General features: G+C 41.3%; 1 protein-coding gene across 2 annotated transcripts in view; it reads left to right on the top strand.

Moving 5' to 3' along the window:
* Positions 1-24777, top strand: part of rasef2 (RAS and EF-hand domain containing 2) — a 76651-nt gene extending 51874 nt beyond the window's left edge. The window contains exons 9-17 of one of the 2 annotated variants that reach the window (XM_078530422.1): positions 1231-1304; positions 2853-3015; positions 8191-8310; positions 15115-15259; positions 17066-17147; positions 18019-18133; positions 21812-21931; positions 22755-22831; positions 23969-24777. In XM_078530422.1, coding sequence (XP_078386548.1) covers positions 1231-1304; positions 2853-3015; positions 8191-8310; positions 15115-15259; positions 17066-17147; positions 18019-18133; positions 21812-21931; positions 22755-22831; positions 23969-24068 — 996 coding nt within the window. In that variant the 3' untranslated portion in view covers positions 24069-24777. The remainder of the gene's footprint in view (positions 1-1230; positions 1305-2852; positions 3016-8190; positions 8311-15114; positions 15260-17065; positions 17148-18018; positions 18134-21811; positions 21932-22754; positions 22832-23968) is intronic. The other variant, XM_078530424.1, reaches the window with a different exon arrangement.
* Positions 24778-25898: the final 1121 nt, after the last annotated feature.

Below are 25898 nucleotides of genomic sequence, written 5' to 3'. Positions count from 1 at the left end.
ACATACACTTAAAGGGAGAGAAAAATTGGATGATATTTTGTTTTGAACCAGTGTTGTGCAACTGCAGTCATTTTGTTAGCAGGTTATCGGTCTTCACGATAGAGAATACAAGTAACAACCCAGAAATAGATGTAAATCAGGAAATGGAAGGGAGGGAAGAACTCCAGAAAATTACAAGGAAGTGGTACTTAGCAAATTGTTAGAACTGCGGGCTGACAAGTCCTGATGAACATGGACATGGTGTACATGCCTTTTCAAAAGACATTTGATACAGTGCCACACAACGGACTTGAGAAAAGTTATTGCTCATGGAATAAAAGGGACAGTAGCAACGTGGATACAAAATTGGCTGAAAAATAGGAAGCAGAGAGTAATGGTCAGTGGATATTTTTCAGGCTGGAGGAAGGTTTGTAGTTGAGTTCCCCAGGGGTTAGTATTGAGAGCCTTATTTGCCTGATCTCATATTAATGATCTAGATCTTGGTGCGCAGGGTACAATTTCAAACGTTGCGGATGATACAAAGCGCGGGAGTGTTGTAAACTGTGAGGAGGAGAATGTACAACTTCAAAAGGAAATAGACAAGTTGGTGGAGTGGGCAGATAGGTGGCAGATGAAGTTCAATGCGGAGAAGTGTGAGGTGATGCATTTTGGTAGGAAGCAAACATGGACAGACAATCTAAAATAAGGGTGAAACTTGATTGAAACATATAAGATCCTGAGGGGTCTTGAGAGGGTGGTTGTGGAAAGGATGTTTCCTCTTGTGGGAGAATCTAGAACTAGGGGTCACTGTTTAAAAATAAGGGTCACTCATTGAAGACATAGTTGAAATTTTTGTCTCTGAGTGCCGTGAATCTTTGGAACTCTCTTCCTCAAAAGATGGTGAAAGCAGAGTCTTTACCTTTAAAATATTCAGAGGTAGGTAAATTCTTGATAAGCAAGGGGGTGAAAGGTTATTGGGGGTTAGGCAGGAATGCGGAGTTGAGGTTACAATCAGATCAGCCATGATCTTAAATGGCAGAGCAGGCTCGAGGGGCCGAGTGGCCTACTCTTCCTAATTCGTATGCTCGTATGCTCTCTCACGCGCTCTCAACTAGGAATTGGTGCAAGATCTCTAAAGACTGGGAGAAAAGAATAATTACTGCATTATTGTCCAGATTTTAGAAACTGAAATTACTGGGTGATTGGCGTTTCAGTAAGAAATATTTTCTAAAGTTTCTCTTATGATTGCAGTATTCCTTAAATGGATTGGTTCCAGAGAGAGGAGTAAAATCGGAGGTACAAAATGGAATACCCGGCTACAACAGGTATGGCAACAGACATCAGTATTATCTAAATAAGAACATTGGAAAGGTTGGAACCACCCACAGTAGCACTATCAACTTCATTAGAGAAAAGATGAATTAATGATCCTGGGGTTTATCCTTCTTCAGAACTGAATGATAAGCAAGTCTCTTTGAAGTGTGCAAGACAGAATATCGTTATAACAGGTGTTACAGTCATTGAAGGGCAGGCTGAATGAGCAGTGAACTCCTTTAATATAGATGTCGATTCCTGTTAAATGATGTAAAATGTCACCCCAGCAAGTCGACAAAAAGAAATTACAAAAACCAACAAATCTGCAATAGAAAGGATGGTGAAAAGCAGCACAAAGTCAGGTCAGCCTAGAATGGAAATAAAGGAATGCTGGATACACACTGTAGGTTTGCCAGACCTGAAAACAGGGCAGACCCATGGGTGCAAATCCATCTGCCAAACCTGCTGCTCTCCTCTCCCAGTGAGTTCCATATATTAAAAACAGAATGCTGCAAATTTTCAAAGCCATACATTTTATTTGTGGAACTAATGAGTGGACATAAACAAAAGATTGAGGGTATGAATGAGTTTAATGGGTAGAGAAAGGGGGTGTGGCTTGTGGGGACTAATTGGATAGTTGTGAACCAGAAGACCAGAGATGAGATTGCTCATTATGGCTGGGCTATAAACAGTTGTATTCCTGTACCCTTGTATCTAATTGAAACTAGTTTGAAAACACCCAAGGTGATTTATTTCCAACCACTGGAGAGAGGCTTCAACCCATCTGTCTGATCTGGACTCTGAACTGGCCCTGAGAGTGAAAGGACCATTTTCGGATGGACACAGGTTGCTTAGAGAACTGACTCTTCTAACCTGTTGCATGTGATGTTGAAATTGCTGAACCCGATGCAAATCTGTATGCATCAACGTTCTTCAGATACAATTTAAAAATGCCAGCAAAGCACTGGGTTTATTTCTAGGCATGTAGAATTCAAAAATGGTGAAGTTGCAGTCAACTTGTGTCAAACTCTTACAGTAATGTGCACAGTTCTGCTCACCATTATAGGAAAAGGATGTAGAAACACTGGAAAAAAAGATGGTACTAAAACTGAGAAATTACAGCTATGGGGAAAGATTCAACAGGGGCTTTTTCTTTAGAAAAGAGAAGACTGGAGGTGACCTGATTGAGGTCTATAAATTAATGGATTGGTTGGACAGGGTAGACATGAAGAAGTCCAAGAGGGCGTGAGAAAAGAGAAATTTCTTTGCTCAGTGTGATTAGACTGTGGAACTCACTACCACAAGAAGTGGTTGCGACAAATAGCTTAGATGCTTTTAAGTGGAAAGTAGACGAGTATGAGAGAGAAAAGGGGATAGAAAGATATGCTGAAAGGATGAGAATGAGGGAGATGAAATGGGAGGAGACTCGGGTCGATTTAAAAACGAGGACAGACTAGTTAAACTGTGAGAAGTTCTGTTTCTGTGTTGTATATTGTATGTAATTCCATGTACAGTATTTCAAATGGTAATGAAGAGTGTACAATCTTAAATAAATCCAGACAGAGAATATCTGAAGTGGAAAACTGGGCGGACCGATACCTGGACGGTGTGTCCACATCTCAAGACGTGGATTATTCCTCGGATGATTACGACAGTGAAGAAAGCAATGATTCTCGTGAAACGATGCACTACAGTTATTCATGTGTGGCATCAGATGCTGAGGTGAGCTGACCTAGAAATGATTTCTGGAGTGTAACAGACACTCTGCAGTGAGGGGCTTTATGACCTGGCGGGTTTCTAATGATGACACGTTGTGAGAGTGAGTCTTTAGTTTACAGTTATCACTTTTTGGGTTCAAGTGAACTTTGGAAATTCTCCAATTTAATCTTTGCTTTTCCTTTTCACAATGATGGGGATTTTATTTTTAGTTTTTCTATCCTTTGCTCACTCCCAACTGTTGTGTGTCATGGTAAGCATGCTCCATCTCATTGGTGTGTCATGATGTCCTGTCCAGAGGTTTGTGGCGTGATTTTAATTCACTCAGCTAATGGGGTCTTCATCATTGAATAATGAGCTTCGAACAATGTATGTTATTGTGAATGGATGAAGGAAATTTAGTATAAGTGGCAATGGCCTTCTCACAGGGATCAGCTAAAATTCACAAAAGTAAACAAGCTATTTGATTATTAAACTTTTGTCTTTGGGTGACCAAATTTTAGAGATGCTTTGAGTGCAGCAATTTTATTCTGTCCGTGGTGTTATATCTAGTACCCTCTCAGGTTCCACACAGGCTCCACTGTCTGTCACTTAAATTAATTGCTAATACCGCCCAAAAAATGTTAGCTGACCACTGCAAAATAATTGATACCAATTACTCCTGTAGGACAGAACTTGCTTTGCAAAAAGGGCATTTTATTTCATTCAGATGAGTTCGGAAATGAGCTGTTTGAACAACTTGTAATTTATTATGACACAGCCAATGGTAAAGGCTGAGTTGTTCAAATCTGAGGGAACTTGAAACAACTGTCATAACCCATTTTTTGCAATTTGTATATTTCAAGATGCAGGCATTGAATTCAGTAGTAATAAGACCACAGAGTCTCAAGAGGTTTTTTTATAAACTAAATTAAACATTTATTAATACAAAGATTGTAAACACATACATACATCTACAAAATTACTACTATAATAACTACAAAAATCCCCTAATTAAATCACCCCTGTTAAGGCAACAGTAAATCTATAGATTTAAAGAGACACCTGGCAAAACACGACCTGTCAGTCACATTCAAAATGAGTTTCTTTCAGCTCTGGGTCTTTGCAGACAGCAGCTTGAGGCTTACAGGCTGGAGGCTTCTCACACTGGTTGGATCTTAAAATGCCTCTCCCTTACAATCTCCTTTTACATTCAAAGAGAAAGATATGTATAATTTTCCATTGTATCACTAGGCTTTTAACTTTACCTCTTCTAACAATAATATCCTTTCATCCCACCAATTTTATTAGTAAGCTGAGGAAAAAAAATAAATGCAATGCTTGGCATCTTCTAGTGAGGTGTAAGGTTTCACGTGCAGTTTTGAATAGTTGTAACAAATGCAAATTTACGCTTTACCTTCTACCCTCCTTACTTTTACCTAATTAACATCTCAAAACTACTATACATCAAAGCACCCAGACCAGCTGGCTTTAATCCAATTAAGACACACATAGACACAGACCCCACTAGAACTCTATTTTAAAAAATTTCCAATAACATTATAAACATTAATATCTCTTCATGACAAATTATACAGTATTTTTAATGTAAACCTTTTGTTACAGGGAATGTACTGCATAGGAATGAACCATTTGGCCCAACTGGCCTCTGTCCCTGTTTATGCTCCACACTTCATCTCAGCCAATCAGATGTGTTTATGCAGCTTCCCCTTGAATGCATCTCTGCTATTCACTGCAACGACTGCATGTGGTAGCGAGTTCCAAATTCTAACTATTCTTTGAGTAAAGAAGTTCCTTCTGAATTCCCTATCTTATGTTTATGCCCCTAGTTTTGGTTCGCCCCCACAGATGGGAACATCTTTTCCACATTTATTTACAAAACCCCTTCATCAATTAAAGGCCTCTATTAGGTCATCACTCAGCCTTCTCTTTTCTAGAGTAAAGGTTCCCAGCCTGAACATTCTTTCCTGATGGGCCTAACCTCTTAGTTCTGGGATCAACCTTGTCAATGGTCTTTGCACCTTTTTTCAGTAATTTTATATCTTTATAACATTATGGAGACCAGAAAATGTTGCAAGGCACCTATTTTAAAAAGCCATTGCATTGCTGTAAATAATGTGTTTACAAATTGGTCCCAGCTACGTTTTGCAGAACTCTGTACTGGGCCTCATTAATTAAGGCAAAATTGCCTGGCTTCTGCTTTATCTCCAAAGAAACAAATCGATGCAGTATATCCTCACTGACATCATGCTGGAATTTGCTGAACTAATAATTGCATGTGCACAGTGTACATTATTATTAATGAGAGTTAGCCAGCAATTTGTGGTAAGAAAGCGAAGCCTTGTGAATTGCCGCAAGTTGCTGGACAGTTTTTTGCCGTTCCGTCATTACCTTCGTGGAAGTGTAATCTTGCCCTTAACCTCCCTGTGAGTTGCATGAGGTTGCTGGGTTTGCACACTAATTGCCCAATATACTCATCACAGAAAGTTAGTGATCAGCAGAAGCACCTTGTTAACAATGTGATAATTGTTAAAGACTGCCAGTCAACGACTCTGGCCCGCAACGTGAGCAATTGAAAGTGTGGCATCTCATTCCTTCATGTAGTGAATTGTTGATGGAGATTTTTTTCTTATTTTCATTACTGTCTCTTGTTTTCTATTACTCAATCCAATCTTCTTTTCCCTCTCTATTTCTCTTTCTGCGTCTGGTTTGACATTGAATTAATCCCCTTTAATTTACCTTCCTCCTCAGTCTCTTTATTTATCAAACCGTAAATCTTATTAGTTAAGGGGACAATGTTCTTTGTCCCATTATTCACCCACGTCTTGGATACCTTTTTTAGCTTTCGCTTTAGAGCCAAAAATAAAATCGGCTGAAGGGAGCAGGAAAAATAAACTGGACAAGTTTCGAGATGCCCCAATCCAGTAAATGAACACTCCCAACGTGCATCCAATGGCTTTATACAAAACCTGTTCAAATTTTTCTATCACAGTAGCAACAAGCTGCACAGATCTGATGTTCCCAGTCATAAGATGCAACAGTTTGGCACATTTAAGTATGAGGAGAATTGCTGTTAATCTCAGTTTTTGCAATCCAGGTCTTTTTTCTTGTAGATTGATTCTGTTAGAAAATGCTAACATTTTGTTATCAAACCTCTCATAACCAACCAGTCTGGGTGACCTGGACTTGAATTAAATGTTAATCTGTGCATTATATCATCAGCTGTCTGCTTCGACATTTTTTTTTCTAATTAACTCCTTAGAGTATAAACTTGCTATTCCACATTCCCCTATGCAACACACGTCTGAGGTCAAAACCTAGCAACTCCAAACCATAAAATTAGAAGTACAATAGTATCCATGTAAACTGGCTCTGCAAAGCAGCCAATAACGTAAGGTGTTCTCCCTGCTGTAGGTCAGGTTTGTGATCAATTTACTTTTGTGAGACCTTGTATAATGGGCAATTACTCTTTATTGTTCAGTTTCCAGGTAAACTGAGCATATCGTGAAGGACACTCACTGGTAACAGAAACCTTCAATTTTAAACAAATGTGTATTGTTTGGCATTTCATTTTGAATGTAACTATACATCTAGGTTTGGCCCTTGTTCCCAATTGAATATAGGCAAGATCAAAGCCATTAAATTTTTTGATCACTGCCACTAACTTTATTCTTTATCACTCTCTCTCTCTGGCCACTAGCCACTGGCTTAGGCTAAACCAGAAGGTTTACAACCTTGGACTTATATTTGACCCTGAGCTGAGCATCACGTCCTCTCGCTCATCAAAATGGCCTACACCCATTGCTGCAATGTCACCCATTCCCAGCCCTGCTGCTGAAACCCTTATCCATACTTTTGTTACCTCCAGATTCGACTATTCCAATTTTCTTTTGTTGGCCTTCCCATCTTTTACCCTGTGTAAACCTCAGCTTGTCCAATTCTCTGCTGCCCAAATCCTAACTTGCACCAAGTCTTGTTTATACATCACCCCGCTGTGCTCACTGGCCTACATCGCTGACTTGTCCTGCGACCCCTCAGGTCTAAAACTTTAATTCTTGAGATCGTATCCCCCATTGTCACAATATTTGCAACATTAACAATTGAGTGTTTGCTCCAGTTGTAATTTAAGAGCAGTTGATACTAATTGGGGAAAGATTAGAAGACCTAAACTATGCCCAACGGCCATCATCCCGCCCACAAGGTGAATGCTGGTTTTGATTGGTCGGTTGGAGCCCACTGTCGTGTGTTCTGTGTGATCCTGCCACCTGTTAATCACCCACCAGAGATAATGAGTTGAATTTGTTGACCAAAGGTCAAGTTTGGTCTCTGGGACATTTCAAGTCCTCCTAGCACTTCCATTGCCATCCAATTTAACAATCAGTGATCTGGCTTGTTCTTAAGATAAACACCATTTTCAGTGCTTTACTTACTGTTAAATTAAAAGCTTATAATGCTTTATTTGCAATTGGATAGTATGACCATACCAGTAATATTTTTTTTTAAAGAATCAGTTTCCACCTGTGTGGGGGAGAAGGGAAAAGTAAGTCTGGGTTTGTGAACCTATGTTGAAAGCTGACTGGCTCCAGCTTCTTCCTTTACCAGGCGCCCTGCTCAGCAGATTAACACCATGGCCCTCCCTTTCTAACCTCCTCCAGACCCACAACCCTGAGATCTGTCTTGTTCTAATTCTGATCTAATCCTGTATAAATCCAATTTTCATCACTTCACCATTGGCAACCGCACATTCAGCTGACCAAGTTACAAGTTCTAGAATTCTCTTTCTCTTTCTCTCTCCCCACCCCCCCCTTCCTTTTAAGATGCTCCTTCAAACCTATCTCTTTGACAAAGCATTTGGTCACCAGGTTTATAATCTTTTTATGTAGATTGGTGTCAAAGTTTGTTTGATATCAATCCTGTTGAGCAGCTTGTGATTTTTTACTACCCTAAAGATGGTATCGCAAATGTAGGTAGTTGCTGAGCATGTAATTCAAATTGATCTAACAAGGAGTGTTTTGTTGGAGGGGGACAAAGAACTGTCAGGGAAAACAGTGGGATTAATGTTGTACCTGTCAGAAATGATTGTATCTCGGTTGTGCTCCTGATGTGTAATAATAACTGCCCACTTGGTGTGGGCTTGGATTGGAGAACAGCAGGGAATTTATATGGCTGTGTTTCCATTAGATGCCGGAGTTGAGGTTAGAGGTGGACGGAGTGCCTGGGAGCAGGAAACCATCACGGCCTGTCAGCCGCTGCAGCTCCACAGCATCCTCCAGGAGACGTCTGCCAGCATTCTCGTCAAAGGTAACATCCAAACAATGACCAACAGGACTATCCAGCCTATCCCACATAATGCCGATACCTTGTGTACACCTTCCCCAACTCAGATAAAACCATGTAATTTTCTGGGAGAGGTGTAAAACCAGGTTTAAAAACCTAGGATGGTTGGGTGGGGGTTGGGGGCGTAATCTGGGAAATTTCACTCTGACCCTCTTAGGTGATCAAAACAAATGAGAGGACTGTTTCTTATTTTGTCCAAGAATCTTTCCTGGGAGACTTTCTGAATAGAACACAAGAAATGGCTGTGATTAGTGTTTTGAATTGGGCAAACTGCAAATTCTCAAGGCAGGAAGAAAACTTCAAAATGAAAACTACAAGTTTTACTCCCAGTGAATGGGGAGGTGCATTTTGTGCTCATTGGCGTGCAGCTTGTAATTAGCTTACCAATAGAATGGTAAGAAAATTCAGCTCATTTCACCTATTGTGCCAGCTATTGGCTATCTATTCCCTGAGAGCAAAATGGTTCTTTCTTTGAAAACCTCTATTCCCTGTCCTCACGAGCATCTTCAGGAACATAACAAATTATCCATCAGTACTTCAAACTGAAATACAGCGATTATGGTAATAAGTGCTTTTATAAATGATTGATTCTTTGTTGAGACGTTTGATTTGCATTTAAAATGTGTAAGACTGTAGCAAAAACGATCGCTGTGTTCCTCTGCCACCCCACCGTAATAGGAGCAGATGGAGAGGACACTGTTCATTGTACACTCAAAAGCAGTTGTTAACCTAGCCCATTCTGCATGAATTGCAGATTTGTGTTAAGTTTGCTTCTTGTACAGGCACTCTGGTTGACAATTCACAAAACAAAGTGGAGAGCTGGTTAATGCTATTTAAAGTGAAAATATTTCTCTCAAACTCCATGCTGACAGTATTTGGCAATTTAACAAATGTTACCTTCTCGTTCCTGCTTGGGTCCTGGAACAGCAGGGTTCAAATGGAGACCATAAGATTGTTTGCAACACTCGTCATAGCTTACAGTTTTCTAATGGATCTTTTAGAATCTGGTTTCTAACTGGAGACCCATGCATTCCAGATATGTGACTGCAAACCAAGGAGTGGCATGACTGTGTCGGTTGCTGAAGATTGCTGTTGTGTCCTTACTTATCATCCTGGGGAGTTTCTACAAGTCACGGCTTCCTACAGTATCAACCAAAGTGGGGGGGGGGGACGGTTCAGGAGGGCCTGAGACTTTGGATTCGGTGCTAGTTTGATGTATCGGTATACATTCATTGTGAAGTGTAACTGATTCCCAAGGCTGCCCCTGATTGTGTGAGATAGATATCTATGCATGTATGAAAGCCTGGAATCGGATGGCATCTTGTGGGGCCTTCCAAGTCTAGGGCCGGGATTTTCCGGCCCCATCGCAGGCGGCACCCACAGCGGGCAAGGTGGCACCCCAGCCAGAAGTCTATTGACTTGCGGCAGGACCGGAAGATCGGCGGGCGGGTGCAGAAAATCCCGTCGATGGTCTCAAATGTTGCCGGGATTACAATAATCATATGCTTTTATGTTAGCGAGCAGTATCTACACCAGGTTAACAGTCAAAGGTGTTCAAATTAATCAAACATGCTAAATTCATCTCCAGAATGGAATGCTGACTGTGGTAAATCAGCAAGCAAAACTGGTTGGCCTTTAAATGTCAACAACAGTGTATGGTAAGTGCCTCCTCTGCCCTCCCCCATGGCTCATTGAGTTGATTCAGACTTAGACTTTGTCCAACACGGACTGGAGGAACAATGGACAGCAAGACTCCGCCACCAGCCATGATCCATCGCAGTTTCTTTCGCTGCAGCCCAGGTGTCACGCTTTTGAAGGCCTTCCTTAAATGTACCTCACCGGGTTGTCTTTGGCTGGCCCTGCTACCCTTTTCCATTTGGTAGTGTCCATTCTACTGCCACTGTGGAGGGCGTATGTCTGGGAGGTGAAATGTGTGTCCTGCCAGTCTCTGTCGTTTCTCTGTCACGATGTCCCACAGGCAATTCTGACCAGCCCTCTGTAGCACTTCTTCGTTGGTGATGTTGTCTCTCCATGTGATGCCCAGGATCTTGCGTGGGCAAAACTGGTGAAATATACCCAACTTTGATGTTCTCTTCCACCTCTCACTGGCACAGATTGTGGTTGGATGTGTAAAGTCGCAGCTGCATGGTCGTGTTGATGGGGTTGAATGCCCAGACTGTGTGGATCTGCTGGTAGACTGATGCTGCTTTGCTGACTCTTGTGCGGGCATTGATCCCCACATCACCCTCCCTGGAGATATTGCTCCCTAGGTAGGGGAAGTGGCCAATGTCCTTGATGAGGGAGGACCTTGTTGCTGACCTGACATCACTGTGGTCTTCTCACAGCTAATGCCTGGACCAACCTTGGCACCATTACTCTCGAGATTGGTGGTCATGTCTTGGAGCACGTGTGATTGGAGCAAGGTGATGTCGTCTGCGAGATCCAGGTCCATCAACTGGTGGTGCTGCTATGGGATGCCAAAGTCTGCACCCACTGTCAACAGCTGAACATCAGCCTGGGGGGAGTTGCCAGATTAGGCTCTTGATGGCTCTTTGGATCTCTGAAGAACAATAGGATACCTGAGAATTGATAAGATACCAGCAGGGTTATTGAAACACGGCCAGAACACCGTCGCAACAGAGCTCATTGACCTGTTCAATAAGATCTGGACTGTGGAGGATGTCCTGGATGACTGGAGGTGAGGAGTAATCATTAAGCTGCCAAAGAATGGGATCCTCAGCGGCTGCAACAGCTGCAGGCGTGTAATGCTGCTGTTGATACCTGGCAAGGTCTTCAACATGGTGCTCCTGAACAGATTGAAAGCAGAAGTAGACAATACTCTTCTCGAAGAACAGGCAGGTTTCCGGGGTGGCTGATCATGCAATGAGCAGACCTTTATGCTCAGGAACATCAAACAGCAGAGCCTAGAGTACCAGAAGCCACTTGTTATCAATTCATTGATTTTCAGGAAGGCTTTTGATAGTATCCATCAGCAGTCATTCTGGTACATCGTGAGACAGCACAGCATCCCAGAGCAGCATATTAACATCTTCAAAGGCTTAAACTGTGACTCCAGCTGCTGTGTCAAGGCCAGCACGGGCATCATGGACTCCTTCAACATCACCATTGCAAGAGTATGGCAAGGTTGCATACGCTCCCCATTCCTTTTCCTCTTCCTTCGGAACACCACAGAGCAGAACCTGGAGTTGATCCAGACAGCAGGGAACTACATAGGAAAGGGCCAGGGTAAATCCCTTGTCAGTGTTGAGTTAATTGATCTCTAGCTGATGCTGTGGTAGGACACTGCAGGTGGTCACCACACCACCACCCCACCTCTGCTCCACTTGGTCGTCACATCTCTTGCCACTCCTGAGAGCGCTCAATGATCCCACCATTCACCTGTGTAGATGTTGGGTGAGATCAGAATCAATTTTGGCTCTTATTCCTGCTTTGATTGAATAATCTGACATTTTACTGTTGAGGCTCACACATGAATAACATCACTTGGATAAGGTACAAGAGGATGAATGGTGCATGTGGAACCACAGCTTTGGGCGGGGAAGAAAATTGCCAAAGAAAGCTATACATTTACATTTTTGGGGGCTCCCTTGTGCCAGTTTACCTGCGATTAACCTCCCCTTACCTCAACCTTTTGCATGAAAACAATTTGGGGTTTTACTGTCTTTTTGTAGAAAGATGACAAAGTGGCAGGATGACCTTAAACTGTTGGTCTTTCCATTCCGTGCCTCTCCTCCCCAAAGCAATCCATTTCAGGACATACCATCTTTTCACCGGTTTTGATTGACGTTTTGTTGCTCTGTTTGAATGGATTTTCTACATTTCAACAGAAAATTGAGCACCAAAGTGGTATTGTCCTCTTCTGTTTGTAGTGTCATTGACATCTTCCAGTACAAATCCGGAGGTGCAGGGTTTTGACTGTGCTGAAAGTCATCGCCTATAAACTAGCTTGGCAGGAGTTGGGGGGTGGGGTGGGGGGGGTGAGGTTTGGGGGGGGGGGTGGGGTTTTGGTGGGGTGGGGGGGGGGTGGGCGGGCGTGGAAAAGAGTATGAAGAGAGAGGAAATATAGGAGGTAACCATGCAGCCCCTCAAACCTTCTTTATCATTCAGTTTGCTTGGGGCTGATCTGCACTTCAATTCCATTTACCTAACACTTCACATCTCAGTATTGAAAGCTCCAAGTATTTGAATTGATGCATCTAGTGTCTTCCTCCTCCTCCTTCAGGTACCATGTCTTAAGCGGGTGTTGGCGACCATGGACTTCCAATGGATTGGGCCACGATTATGCTTGGTTTACCATTGCCTTCTGCAGTATGGCTGACCAAGAAACTCTTCTGCTCTTGCTGCCTGCCACCAGGTGTATTGGAAGGATTTTCAAGCTGATAATCAGCCTCTTTGGCCACGTTATGAACTCTCCTTCTGTGGCCATCTAATCTTGAAGTGGGAGTTTCTGGCCCAGAGGTAGGGACGCTACCGCTGCATCACAAGACCTCCCTGCATATGGTCTAAGACCTACATTTTTTTTAATTTTCAGGAATGTTATTTATATTTGGCCCTATCCTGAGCAGTGAGACTTTTCATTGCTTGTTACTTTTCAAATTCACCTTGATTCAGGAGTTAGCTTAAAGTACGGGTACGAAAAGGGCCTCAAAGTCAATTTTAAGCTACTTTGTCGTCCTGCATAGCTCTAAATTGACTATAGTTAAACAGAATAAACATATTGATTATATGACACAGCATTTAAAGAGTTTCTGGTACAAAATAAACTTTCAGAGAACTGTGCTTTTAAGATTAATTATTTTGTCAACGCTGATTTCAGTGGACAGAAAATTGACCTGATGCGCAAACCTCTGACCGAGTTTTTCAAGATAATATATTCTTCGTATGAAGCTTTACACAGAGAACGCTACATTTGTAAAACCTACCCTGTAGTGTTTTGAATTGAAATTAGGTATCCAGAGTTTGAATTTTAGGCTATCAGTATCCCATCTGCAACATTAAGCGTGCAAACTATTTATCTCCGTCCCAGTCAGCTGTCCAAACTCATAACACACATGGACACATTTAGGCGTAATGTTTTTGTTCTGCTAGATTTAGAAGGCTCTTTTAAACTTTTCACTGCATTGCACCCGTGAATCTGTGACTGTTTTCAGTTCACTTAATGCTGTGTGTATCTCTTGATGATGTGAATGTGACCCATCATCTGGAGAAGTACAGAGAAAAGTATGATTTAAGTCTGTGATGCCTAACTGATAATTGGCGAAAGGACCAGAGTGGAGATGAGGAAAAATATATTCTCAGACAAGTTACGTGCTGCCGGAGAGGGCAATGGAAACCGTTCAGAAAAGAGAATTAGATATAGGCTTAAAAAAAAAACATTTTCAAAGCATGGGACTAATTGGATAGCTCTTTCAAATAGGTCAGCATCAGGAGGATGGGTAGAATAGCCTCTTACTGTGCTATACTACAGACTACCCTAAAGCTTGTGGATGCTGGGACAATTGACATTTGATACTGTGATCTACAGTTTTTGATGGATAAGGGTATCAAGGGTTGTACAGCAAAGGTGGGTAAATGGAGTTGAAGTGTAGATCTGCTACAACCTGACAATGGTAGTAGAGGCTCAAGGGTTTGAATGGCTTCTGCCGAATCTTTTTTAAAATGCTGTAGTTCCTGTAAACAGTTGACACTGAAGTTATTCCCCCAGTTTTTTATGACCTTAAGTAATGATTAGATTAAAACCATCTGCTGGTCACATCTATCCTGCAACTACATTGCAACATTATTCTCATTTAGTGGACATGGATTCCATGCAGGTAGCACAGATATGGTAAAATAGATCGGGTGGGTAGCCCACCCCTGACCCGGTCCCCATAATACAGGGGTTTGGTGAGGGCCCACTAAACTGCCCACCCTTAAGCCTATTGAGACCCTTAACTACCTAACTGAGTGGCAATTAAGGGCCTGAATTCACCTCCACTGCCATAATATGCTGGGCAGTGGAAGGCAGGCAAGAGTGGAAACACTTTTTTTCAAACAAAGCTGGTGAATGGGGGGGGGGCGAGTACCTCCTTCAGGGGGTGCCCTGTGTGCCTCAGGGCACTCCCCGAAGGTCATACCCCTCCCATTTGTGCCTCCCCGCCTAGCCTTCAAAAGTATTTTAAAATGAATGGTTTGTGCGCAGCCTGTGCGATGACTTTTGGGTTGCTGCACAGCTTAGAGGGAACATTATTCTCCACCACTCAAAAAATGTTGCTCCTTTAAAACGTAATTCTTTGTCCAAACTTTTGGTCACCTGTCTTAATCTCTTCATTAGGTTAGGTGTTAAATTTTGTCTGAAACCTTAGAACATGTTTACTATCTTAAAGGCACTAAACAAATGCAGTTGTTGTGTTTGCATGACACGTGACAACATGTAGGTTTGCAGTAAAATGCTCTGAGCATATTATCAGCCACTATGCACCTGTATCCCAACACACAACCTGTGACCTATCGGTATTTTGTACCCCACGCTGATTTGATTCAAGGGAGCCAGATAAATTGGAGAAAGTGGCTTTAAGAAGCCAGTAGGTCACTGTGCTGGAAGGTCAACCTAATCTTTGCCTACTAATCTCCTTAAAATTCTAGCTTCCTTTTTTTTTTGAAAAGGCAATTCAACAATGATTGGAGCCAAATTGAGTTCTGATGTTGTTCTTTATTCTATGTTAATAGGTTTGTGCGTTTATCACTTAGTTTTGTTTTTACTTTCAGAATGTGAGCATTGCAGGGGACCATACCCAATCTGATGGACCACTCTATAGACTTGTCCTTGCAGGAGATGCTGGTTCAGGGAAATCCAGTTTTTTACTGCGTCTGTGTATGAATGAGTTCAAAAGACACATTCCTACTACGTTGGGTAAGATAATTATCCCTTGCTATCTGCCCTGTATCTTTAAAGGGTGGTGTGTCTTTTGAAGTGGGGTTGCCTTCAGCATGTTGATCTGATCACAATATTGGGGTCAATTTTCCTTTAACCTCTCCCCAACCCCAGCCAGACCACGAGTCTGGTAGAGCACATCCAAAGCATATTCTGAACCAATTAATTGTTGCAGGTTTGGGCCCTTTTATAATAGCCCTACTTTGCTAAACGTGCAAGAGATCTTCTTGCACTAGTCAAATTGTTGCCTGTTTTGGAACCTTTTGCCTGCTATCTAAAGCAAGAGAGCCTGTTGATTGTCCTGGTGGCGATGGAGGGTCAGTCACTTATCTTTCTGGTATCTCCACAAGTTTGCTGTCAGCTTCTTTTCTGATCATCTGCTCTTGAGGCAAGCTAGGTGAAAACTGAGGCCTGCTTGGGTGATTAGGCCTGCACCTAGTGAAGACTGGGAAGAGGAGGCAGGTGGTGTCATGCCATCATGCTGCATTATCATAGCAATAATGTGCCTCCAGATGTTCCAGAAGAAAATGCCTGACCTCCACCCATTGGCAAGATCCTCAGGAATGCAAATGATCAAAAAAGGCTTGTTCCCCTCTACTGGGGAATTATCATATCCCAGGCATAAAGAGGAGAATTTCACCCCAAATTCTTCTGTATCTGAATGGTATCCACCTTTTACTGATTCACACTCCTTTCCTGGTGATCATTAACTTGGGGCTAGAAATAATGGGACATTTATCCTTCCTGTTATCTAATGGGTGGAATTTTATGGCACCGGGATTTTACATTCCCGCCAAAGTCAGTGGAGTTTAGAATGGCTGGCCGCATGTTACAGCCCTGTCCCCACCGCAATGGGGCAATAAAATTCCAGCCAGTGTGTTACACTGCAACTTTTTGAATGCTTTGCCACAGAAAGTGTTTTGTATGAAATGCCATTTCACCTGCCTTAGGCCCTTTACAATGCTACTTTCCTACTTTGCTTTTGAACAAGTTGAATGGCTATCAGCTTTGGGACCTTTTGGTTTTTATTCAAAAGCAATAGCCAGGAGGGTCTGAGCCCTGGTGATCATTCTGTTGGTGTGGGGGAAGGTGAGGTGAGTGATAATGGGATGAGAGTCACCTACATCAAACGAATCTGGTTTACCAGACTGTGACTGTTCAGGATGAATTGAGGTTTGGACATATTGATTGTGGGGGGGTGGGGGGGTTGGGAAGTTCAGTCATAGGAGTGGCACAAAACAGACAGCAGTGAATCACCCACCGTGTGTTTTACTCGGGTGTGGTAGTCTTGTACCGTAAACACGTCACTAGTAATGCAACTGAACATGAATCCAAATCCCATCATGGCACTTTGAGAATCTAGTTAGTTTTTTTATTATGTAAAACTGCCATTAATAAAAGCCACCATGAATCTGTCAGTACTGTCATTAAAAACCCAACTGCTTTAGGAAAGAAAACCTTCACCCATGACTGGCCTATATGTGACTCCAGTCCCACACCAACTCTGAACGCTTCACTCAGTTGTATCAAAACCATTAAAGTGGCTCAAGAAGTAGGCTCACCACCTCAGGGTAACTAGGGATGGACAATAAATGCTGGCCTTGCTGGTGATGTCCATTTCCTGAGAATGAATTCACTTTCCATTTAGAAAAATAACGTTTATAATTATAATGGACAGTGTTAACGACTACACCTCCTTTCTGTAGTTAACTTAGATTTCTGTGTTTTTCAAATGTCCTAATCCAAGTGAAACCCGAGTGTTGAATATCATCTGTTTGTTTCTAGGAGTTGATTTTCAAATGAAGAAACTATTGGTTGATGGTGAAAGTGCCACGTTACAGATTTGGGACACCGCTGGGCAGGAGAGGTAAAGGTGACTGTTTAAAATGAGAAACCTGCTGCTTTTCTCTACTCAAAAAGCTATGAATAGATCAGAATTTAAAATATGTATTCCTGCCAATTATTTTACTTAATGTAGTATTTTATTACAATAGATGTTAATTACACTGACAGTATTCAGTTTAGCTACGTGAAAGCAGTGTGTTTGTGTGACACGTCAAAGGGTTAATGCAATGAAAAGAATTTCTTGGAGATACAGATACTTTGCTATTGGATGGACAGGAAAATACTACTGGTTCCAGCCTGTCCCATTTAATTGTGATTGACAAAGCTTCACAGCACTTACAACTTCCCACCGACCCAGAACCGTGACACTTCCCACCAGCCCAGAACCGTGACATCTTCTGCAAGAGGCAATAAATCAAGTTAAAACAGCACCAAGTTATCACTCTCTTAAATACAGAACCTGATCTTTGGTTCAGTAATTCCAATGGAATGAGTAATTGGTTAAGTTCAACAATGGTTGTGAGCCCAGGTGGTGGTGAAAATTACCCCCGGCATATTTCATTATCTTTTACCTTTTATCTGCGTTTGTAAAGGAATTTGTTTTCTGTTCCAAAGTTGTGTTTCAGAGAGAAATCGTGCATCATCTTCCCAATGAATCAACCCGGGCTCCCTTTTAACCTTCCGCCCAAGCTTGTTGGGCAGAATTTGGAGCAGGTCATGTGAAACCCTTCATTCCACCATTTTATTTTAAATTAAAGAGTCCCAATACAGAACAATCTTAACTTCATATTTCTAACAATACCTCTTGCTGTATATGGATAGAATGGATTAATCAGTTTGGAGTTGAGACCTTTTCAGTCCATTAATGACAACAGCATTTTTTTTTATTACAGGTTTCGTAGTATTGCCAAGTCCTATTTCCGAAAAGCTCATGGTGTGTTATTACTGTATGATGTGACTTCGGAGAATAGTTTTCTGAATGTCCGAGAGTGGATTGACGAAATTAAGGTATAGATCATCTTGTTGGCTTGACCAAATTACTCGGCCTTGCCAATGGTTTATTGTGTTTCTCAGGTTGTTCTGGCATTGTGTACTTTCAAGTTCATATGGTCCTTCACTTAACCATGTTGGTGGGGATCTAGCTTCCTCTTGGATAACCTTATCTGTGTGTGGTTGTTGCTCCATCTTCTGACTCTGTCTCCATTGGGTTTTCCAGAGAGTGCTATCGGATCTTAATCCTACTACCTGTTTCTTAATTTCCTTCAGGTAACATGCCTTCTAGTACATGAAACCCACTCCTTTAACTGTTCCAGACTATAAAACTTGATCTTTTCTAAAATGTTCAAACCGCATTTCCTGAGGTTACCTTATGCAATACTAACATACAAAAACCTTAAGATTTCTTCCTTTCTCGTGGTTTGGGAAACTAGGAGACTACACGCAGTAATGTTGTGCTAAATGTAAAGTTTCTTCAACTTATGTTAGACTCCACCCTACACACTGTAGGGGTGATATGTATGATAAAGGCATAAACCACAGAATTTATACAGCATGCCTGATATAGGGTGAAGTTGTCCAAGCAATGCATTACAAATGGAGAATAATCAAACTGATTTTGTCTGGAGTTAGTTTGTTTCTTTTCTAGTGTGTGGTTTCAATAGCAAAGGTTTCCTAAACCATCCCGACAGATATCAAATCATTTTTCATTCCATGGTGTTCAGCTTCACTTGCAGCAGCTGCCATTTTACTGATGATCCAAAACTGTGAAAAATCAGTTATAAGGAGAGGAAAGGACTTGCATTGGTATTGTGCCTTTCACATCTTGTAACTTATTTAAACAATTTGTGTGCTGCAAGGTCTGACAAACAGCAGTGAGATAAATAACCAGACAATCTGTTTTAAGGGATAAATGTTGTCCAGGACACTAACAGAATGTCTAGATCTGCCTAGAGACTAAAAAAGGAAGGTGACCTTCACATAGGATGTAGGAGCAGGATTAGGGCATTTGGCCCTTTGAGCCTGCTCCGCCATTCAATAAGATCATGGCTGATCCGATTCTGGTCTCGACTCCACTTTTCTGTCAGACCCCATAACCCCGACTCCCTTGTCTATCAAAAATCTATCTAACTCAGCCTTGAACAAATTCAATGACCGAGCCTCCATGGAGACAGGGGCATGACTGAGATACTAAATGAGTAGTTTGCATCTGCCCTTCCCAAGAAGATGATGCTGCCAAAGGCATATTGAAAGAGGAGGTAGTTGAGATATGAGGGGCTAAAAATTGATGAAGAGCAGGTTATTTGAAAGGCTGGATGTACTTAAAGTTGATAAGCCACCAAGACTGGGATGCATTGAGGATGCTGAGGGAAGTAAGGATGGAAATTGCAGAGGCACTGGCCATGATCTTCCAATCTGCCTCTAGATATCAGGTGATGTCAGAGGATTAGAGAATTGCAAATGTTACACCCTTGTTCAAAAAGAATATGTAAGGATAAACCCAGCAACGGCAGGCCTGTCAATTTAACTTCAGTGGTGGGAAAGCTCTTAATTATGTCTGGATTATCATTTCTAACAGTCACCTGGACAAGGGAGAATTAATAAAAGAAAGCCAATATGGACTTGCGAAAGGCAAATAGTGTATGACTAACTTGCTTGAGTTGCTGTAGTGTTTCTGGACTTCCAAAAGTTATTTGATAAAAGGCCACTTAATGGTTTGGCAGCAAACTTGAACCCAATGGGGTTCAAAAAGGGACAATGGCTAAAGGACAGGAGGGTCATGGTAAAGGTTGTTTTTTTGGACTGGAGGGGTTCTGCAGGGGTTGGATACTGAGACTACGGCTTTTCTTGATTATAATAATGACTTAGTGTTGGGTGTACCAGGAATAATTTTAAAATTTGCAGATGACACAAAATATGTAAGTATAGTGAACTGAGAGGAGGATAGTGATAGATTTCAAGGAACATAGGCTGGTGGAATGGGTGGACATTTGGCAGATAAAATTTAATGGAGCGAAATGCAAAATAATAGAATTTGGTAAGAAGAATGGAGAGAGGCAGCATAAAATAAAGAGCACAGTTCTTTAATAAACAATAAAGAGTTCTGGAGGTACATGTGCACAAGTTGGTGAAGACAGGGCAAGTTGAGAAAGTGGTTTCAAAAGGCATGTGCAATCCTGGGTTTTATAAATAGAGGAATAAAGTACAAAAGCAAAGCCGTTTTGCTAAACACTGGTTTGGCAACCACTGGAGTATTGTATCCAATTCTGGACACCAATCTTTAGGAAGGATGTGAAGGGTTTGGAAAAGATTTTAAAGGAATGGGGACTTGGATAGATTGGAGAAGCCGGGGTTGTTCTCCTTGGAGAAAATTGAGAAGAAATTTGATAGAGGTATTCAAAATCATGAGGGGTTTAACCAGAGTAGATAGGGAGACTGTTCCCATTAGTAGAAAGGTTGAGAGCCAGAGGACATAGATTGAAAGCGATTGGCAAAAGAACTAAAGAAGACACGAGGATAAACATTTTTACACAGCGAGTGGTGGAAACAGATTCAACTGTGGCTTTCAAAGGGGATTGAATAAACACTGAAGGCAAAGAAATTTGCAGGCCTGTGGGGAATGGGATGAGCTAAATTGCTCTTGCAGGGAGGTGGCATATAACTGCTCATACTATGAGATCCTTTATGTCCACCTGAGCAGGCAGGTGGGGCCTCAATTCAAGTGCCTGATTAGATTGCATGCTCGAGTCTCTGAAGTGAGGCTTGAACCCATAACGTTCTAACTCAGGCAATTGTTACTGCTCAGCCAAGGCTAGAAGGCTACATTTATCAGATTTTCTATTTAAAGCACATTGCATTCCACAAAATGGTTGCCAAGTTTGCCTACGTAGCAAAAATTAATCCATTGGATGTGAAGTGCTTTAGAATGTCCTGAGGAAGCAAGAGATACTGTGAAATTTCCTAACTATTTCTTACTCTGGGTGTTGCTGTGTGTGGAGCACTGCACTCTGCCTGAACCAGAATGGTGAGCTAGGATTGTTTACCCTCCCAAATGTCATTGTCAGCACTAGAAAACAACATCTTCTGTCCTGGATGTAAAATAAATAAATAAATAATGATTCTAAATCTGTTCTTTATAAACTGGTTAATGAATTTTAACAATATCAAAGGAAATCTTCCCCAATAATCTTATCTACAGTGAAACCTAGACACACTCTTTTTCATTGAGACACCCAAATGACTTGTATGGTAAAAGATAAAAGAGGCACCCTGAAATCACAGACGCTGCAAATTACAAACTGCCTTTAAGGTACAACTTTGACTTCACAACTTAAGACACTGGCCACGTATTTCAGCGTGAGGGGGGCAGTGGTTTTCTGTGAAAGACATTCCTTTGTGGAAATGGGCACCTCTTTCCTGGCATCCGTGGTAGCAGAGAAACTGCTCTATCTATGGGACTGAACGTTTGCACGGCTCTATCCTAGGGATAGAGTGGTTTCTCCGCTGCTGTGGACTTTGGGTAAAGAACTCTCCATTGTCCTGAAGCATTTTAATAGCTGCAAAAAAAAACAGCTGATGCCAGCCCCCAAAATGTCCACAATATACAGGTTTCGTTTTAAATGGTTCTTAAAAACACGATAACCCCTTTTTGTTCAGTAAAACAGTTACAATGAATAATATCTTTTTCAGAGTTCTACTGATATCCCAACACCAATTATCTTAATCGGGAATAAAATAGATTTAAGAAATGAAACGCCTTATACACAGCGTGGCACTGTGCTGACTGCCCATGGAGAGAAACTAGCGATGGTAAGATTTCTCTTGCTATACATGCTGTCATTAACACAAGTTAGAAACTAACTTCATGTAAACCCTCTATACATAAGGAAGATACCATTAATATAGAACTATTTTCAGGTAAATTACATTTTTTTAAGTGGTTCACATCATATCAGCCTGTGGCTGGTTTGTAAAATATTAGCCCAGCAGTTTGGGACAACATTTGAGTTAATCCACCAAGTGGTTATCATGGTGCTAGTTGTAGACTAACCTGTGTATAGATCAATGCAGAGTAAACCTGTGCTTCTGTGTCCAATTCTGAGCACCACACTTTAGGAAAACTCTGAAGGCTTTAAGAGAGGGTGCAGAAAAGATTTCCAAGAATGGTTCCAGGGATGAGGGATTTCAGTTACAAGGATAGATTGGAAAAGCTGGGGTCTCTTCTCCTTAGAGAAGGTTCATTGGAAATTTGATAGAGGTATTCAAAAATCATGAGGGATCTAGATAGTGTAGAGAGAAAATGTTCCCATTGGCAAAAGGGCTGAGAACCCGAGGACACCCATTGAAGGAGATTGGTTCTTTTGCCAAAGGTGACATGAGAAAACATTATTTTTTTGCAGTAAGTGGTTAAGATATGGAATGCACTTCCTGAGAGGGTGGTGGAGGTAGATTCAATTGTGGCTTTCAGTAGAGAATTGGATAGAGCCTGAAGAGAGGAGATTTTGTAGGGTTATGTGGAAAGGACATATGTGTGGGACTAGCTGAATTGCTTTTGTAGAGAGCCAGCATGGACTTGATGAACTGATTGGCCTCCTCCCGTGCTGTGACTGTTCTATGATTCATCTTTCTCTAGACTTACAATGCATTATTTTGTGAAACAAGTGCAAAAGATGGGACCAATGTGGTGGAGGCTGTCCTGCATTTGGCCAGGTAAGTTCACTGCGAACTATCCAGATCTAAGGTATTAAAGTAAGCAAAAATAAGCCTATTATAATTACTAATTATGTGAGTAGTAGAATGCATGCACTTTAAAGAAAAAGAACTTGTATTTTTAGTGCCTTATCACTGTCTCTAGACTCCTCAAAGTACTTTTACAACCCATCTACAGTATTTTGGAGATGTCATACACAGATTGTATGCCTAACAGTGAATACAAGTTCCACAACAGGATGAATGAGCAGATAATCTGATGTTGGTTGAGAGAGAAATGTTGGTCTGGATATTGGGAGAGTTCACTGCTCCTCTTTGAATAGTACTCTGGTGTTATGTTGTTCCCTGTGTGTTGGGATGACGTTCCTGCATTGAGATGTGTATCCACAATCATTTTTTCCTGGAAGAAAGTTCAGAAGATAATGGAATTGTCAAATTGCACCCTGGTAATGGTTACTAAATGGAAGTTTGTGTGGGTATCTCTTTGGTACAGATCCACTGACACTAATCTTTGGTCTCTTGGTACCTTACCCATGCAGCCACTATTCAAGAGTGAGCCATGATGATCAGTGAGAATTTGCAGCAGAGTCTCATCCTGTCTTGTGTAATGTCTGCACTCACTGGATAGCAATCAGGAATGAGAATCCTAACTGTTTTTCACTCACCTAATTAGAAGGATTGAGACGTGGAGAGAGTTGCTACAATCTGGATGATATTTGGGGTCAGTAGTTAATTTCCTGAGTTTTTTTAATGGGGCTTCTTAATGAGATGCAGATGACTCCTGTTACACTGCGAGGTTGGGTGCTGCCCCTCAGGAAGGGAAGGACAATCGCCAGACAAGCTGCATAAACTGCTGTCAAAAGCTGTAACATCTGAAATTTGAATCCAGACCTTGTTGCCAAAATAAAATAGTTGATGTGTAAAACCTGTCTTGGGCCAACAAAATCAAGACTACAGTAAACCCCTGTATGCACCAGAACAGTAAGACAAGTTACAAGTATTACCTGTTGAAGCACAGTTCTAAAGCACCAATTCATCTCAATTATTGAAATGTAATGCACTCAATGTGGCAGGCTGGATATGTCTGCCACAGTGTACATATTAACACAATTCATGTTCATTTCTTTCTTCATGTAGAGAAGCCAAGAAGAATGCAAAGATCAGGGACCGTGTTGAACCAGTAATGAAGCTAATAGCAGCAGATGGGAAAAAAGCACTGAACTGCTGCAAAGCATAGAACTAATACTTCATGGATTGTAGTTTTTCACTGATCTCTATTAAGCCACAGATTATTCATGGGATTTGTGATGTTTGCTCACTATATGCTATCACAGATTTTTTTTTCCAAACCTTTACTCTCATTTGAGAGCATCTCTATTTAATGGCCAATAGATTTGGCAGATACTGTGTATATTTTTGTATGAGGGTATATAGGTTTAAATGTACATATTCGAGCAGAGGAACACGTGTTGCCTATTCTATCTTGTGATAGGTTTTACTTTAATATAAAAACGACACTTTAAAAAAAGACGTGCAAGGAATGTAAAAAGTAAAACGAACTAAGTTTTGTAAAATAAAGGAATTTGCTTTTTCGAATGACATCTATTCAGTTTAAAAACTATCCAGTTAGAAATTTAAATACAATGGATTTATTAAAATGGATGGCATGAGCCTCCCTGCCCCCCTCTTCATCTAACCCAATCAGCATATTCTCCACAGATGCTGTCAGACCTGCTGAGTTTTTCCAGCTGTTTTTGTTTCAAATTTCCAGCATCCGCAGTATTTTGCTTCTGGCACATTCTGCTCTTCCTTTATCCTTTTAATGTAATTATTAAAGCTTCCCCTTAAATGCATCTATGCTATTCTCCTCAACTACTCCTTCTGGTAGCGAGTTCCACATCCTCGTCACAATTTGGGCAAATTTATTAGTGATCATCTTATATTTATGACTAAAACAAAAACAGAATTACCTGGAAAAACTCAGCAGGTCTGGCAGCATCGGCGGAGAAGAAAAGAGTTGACGTTTCGAGTCCTCATGACCCTTCAACAGAACTTTTTTTATATTTATGACTGCTAGTTTTGGAGTCCACCACCCTCTATGAAGCAGTTAAATCCCACTTCTCTGATTTGAATCTGCATTTTTAAAATTTATTCGTTAATGGGATGTGGGTTTCGCTGGCTAGACCAGCATTTATTACCCATCCCTAATTGCCCTTGAAGGGCATGATCTGGTTATGGGCTAATCACATCATTTGTTGGGGTCCAGTTTACCTAAAACTACAAATATTTTAAATCTTCAGAAATTTGAGTCATTCTCTGTATGGATGCTGATTTTAAAATTTCATTGCATTTTCCTCCACGAAGATTACTACTTGGCTTCATCCCAGGTACCTGTCCTCTGTAACTATATGCCAAGTAGCTACCCTTCTAGGTACACCCGGAACACACATTCTGTGATCACCAACTACCTAGTTATTGCCCATTGCTGCAGAATGGGAAGACTCCAAGGAATGAAATTGATAAGGGTGAGGGCAGGGATAGGCTTATCAAATATGCCTTTGTATGCTGCAGTATCTTTTATGTATGATCTCGGGTTCAGGCAACTCAAAAATCCCCTTTTTTGATCCTGTGCATCCTAAAGGACTATTTCATTCCTAGGATGGGGTGCGTTCTCCTTGCGATCAGCAAATTTTAAACAAGTGTTTTCTGTGGACAGGATGGAATCACTTTTTCTGCAGGAGTTCTGTTGAGGTTTCCAGTTTTGATTCCATCCATTTGGAAACTTGCTGATTTTAAAACTGACACTGGTTCCATCTGCTGGAATAGATGAGCTATCACACACAGCCACACTACAGTAGAGAGCTTTGCTTGGCCAAAAGACTGCTAACTAATCCAATAGGGAATTTAGGAGCAATTTCTTTACCCTGAGTGGTGAGAATATGGAACTCTCCACCATATGGAGTAGTTGAGGCAAACAGCATAGCTCCTTTAAAGGAAACTAGATAAACATGAGAAAGTAATAAAAGCTATATTTATAGGGTTAGATGAAGAGTTGTGAATCATTTTC

This window comes from Cetorhinus maximus, chromosome 26, assembly GCF_964194155.1.
Source record: "Cetorhinus maximus chromosome 26, sCetMax3.hap1.1, whole genome shotgun sequence".
In the NCBI taxonomy this organism is placed as follows: Eukaryota; Metazoa; Chordata; class Chondrichthyes; order Lamniformes; family Cetorhinidae; genus Cetorhinus; species Cetorhinus maximus.
Note: the sequence above shows the minus strand (reverse complement) of the source record. Positions and strands in the feature narration are given on the sequence as shown.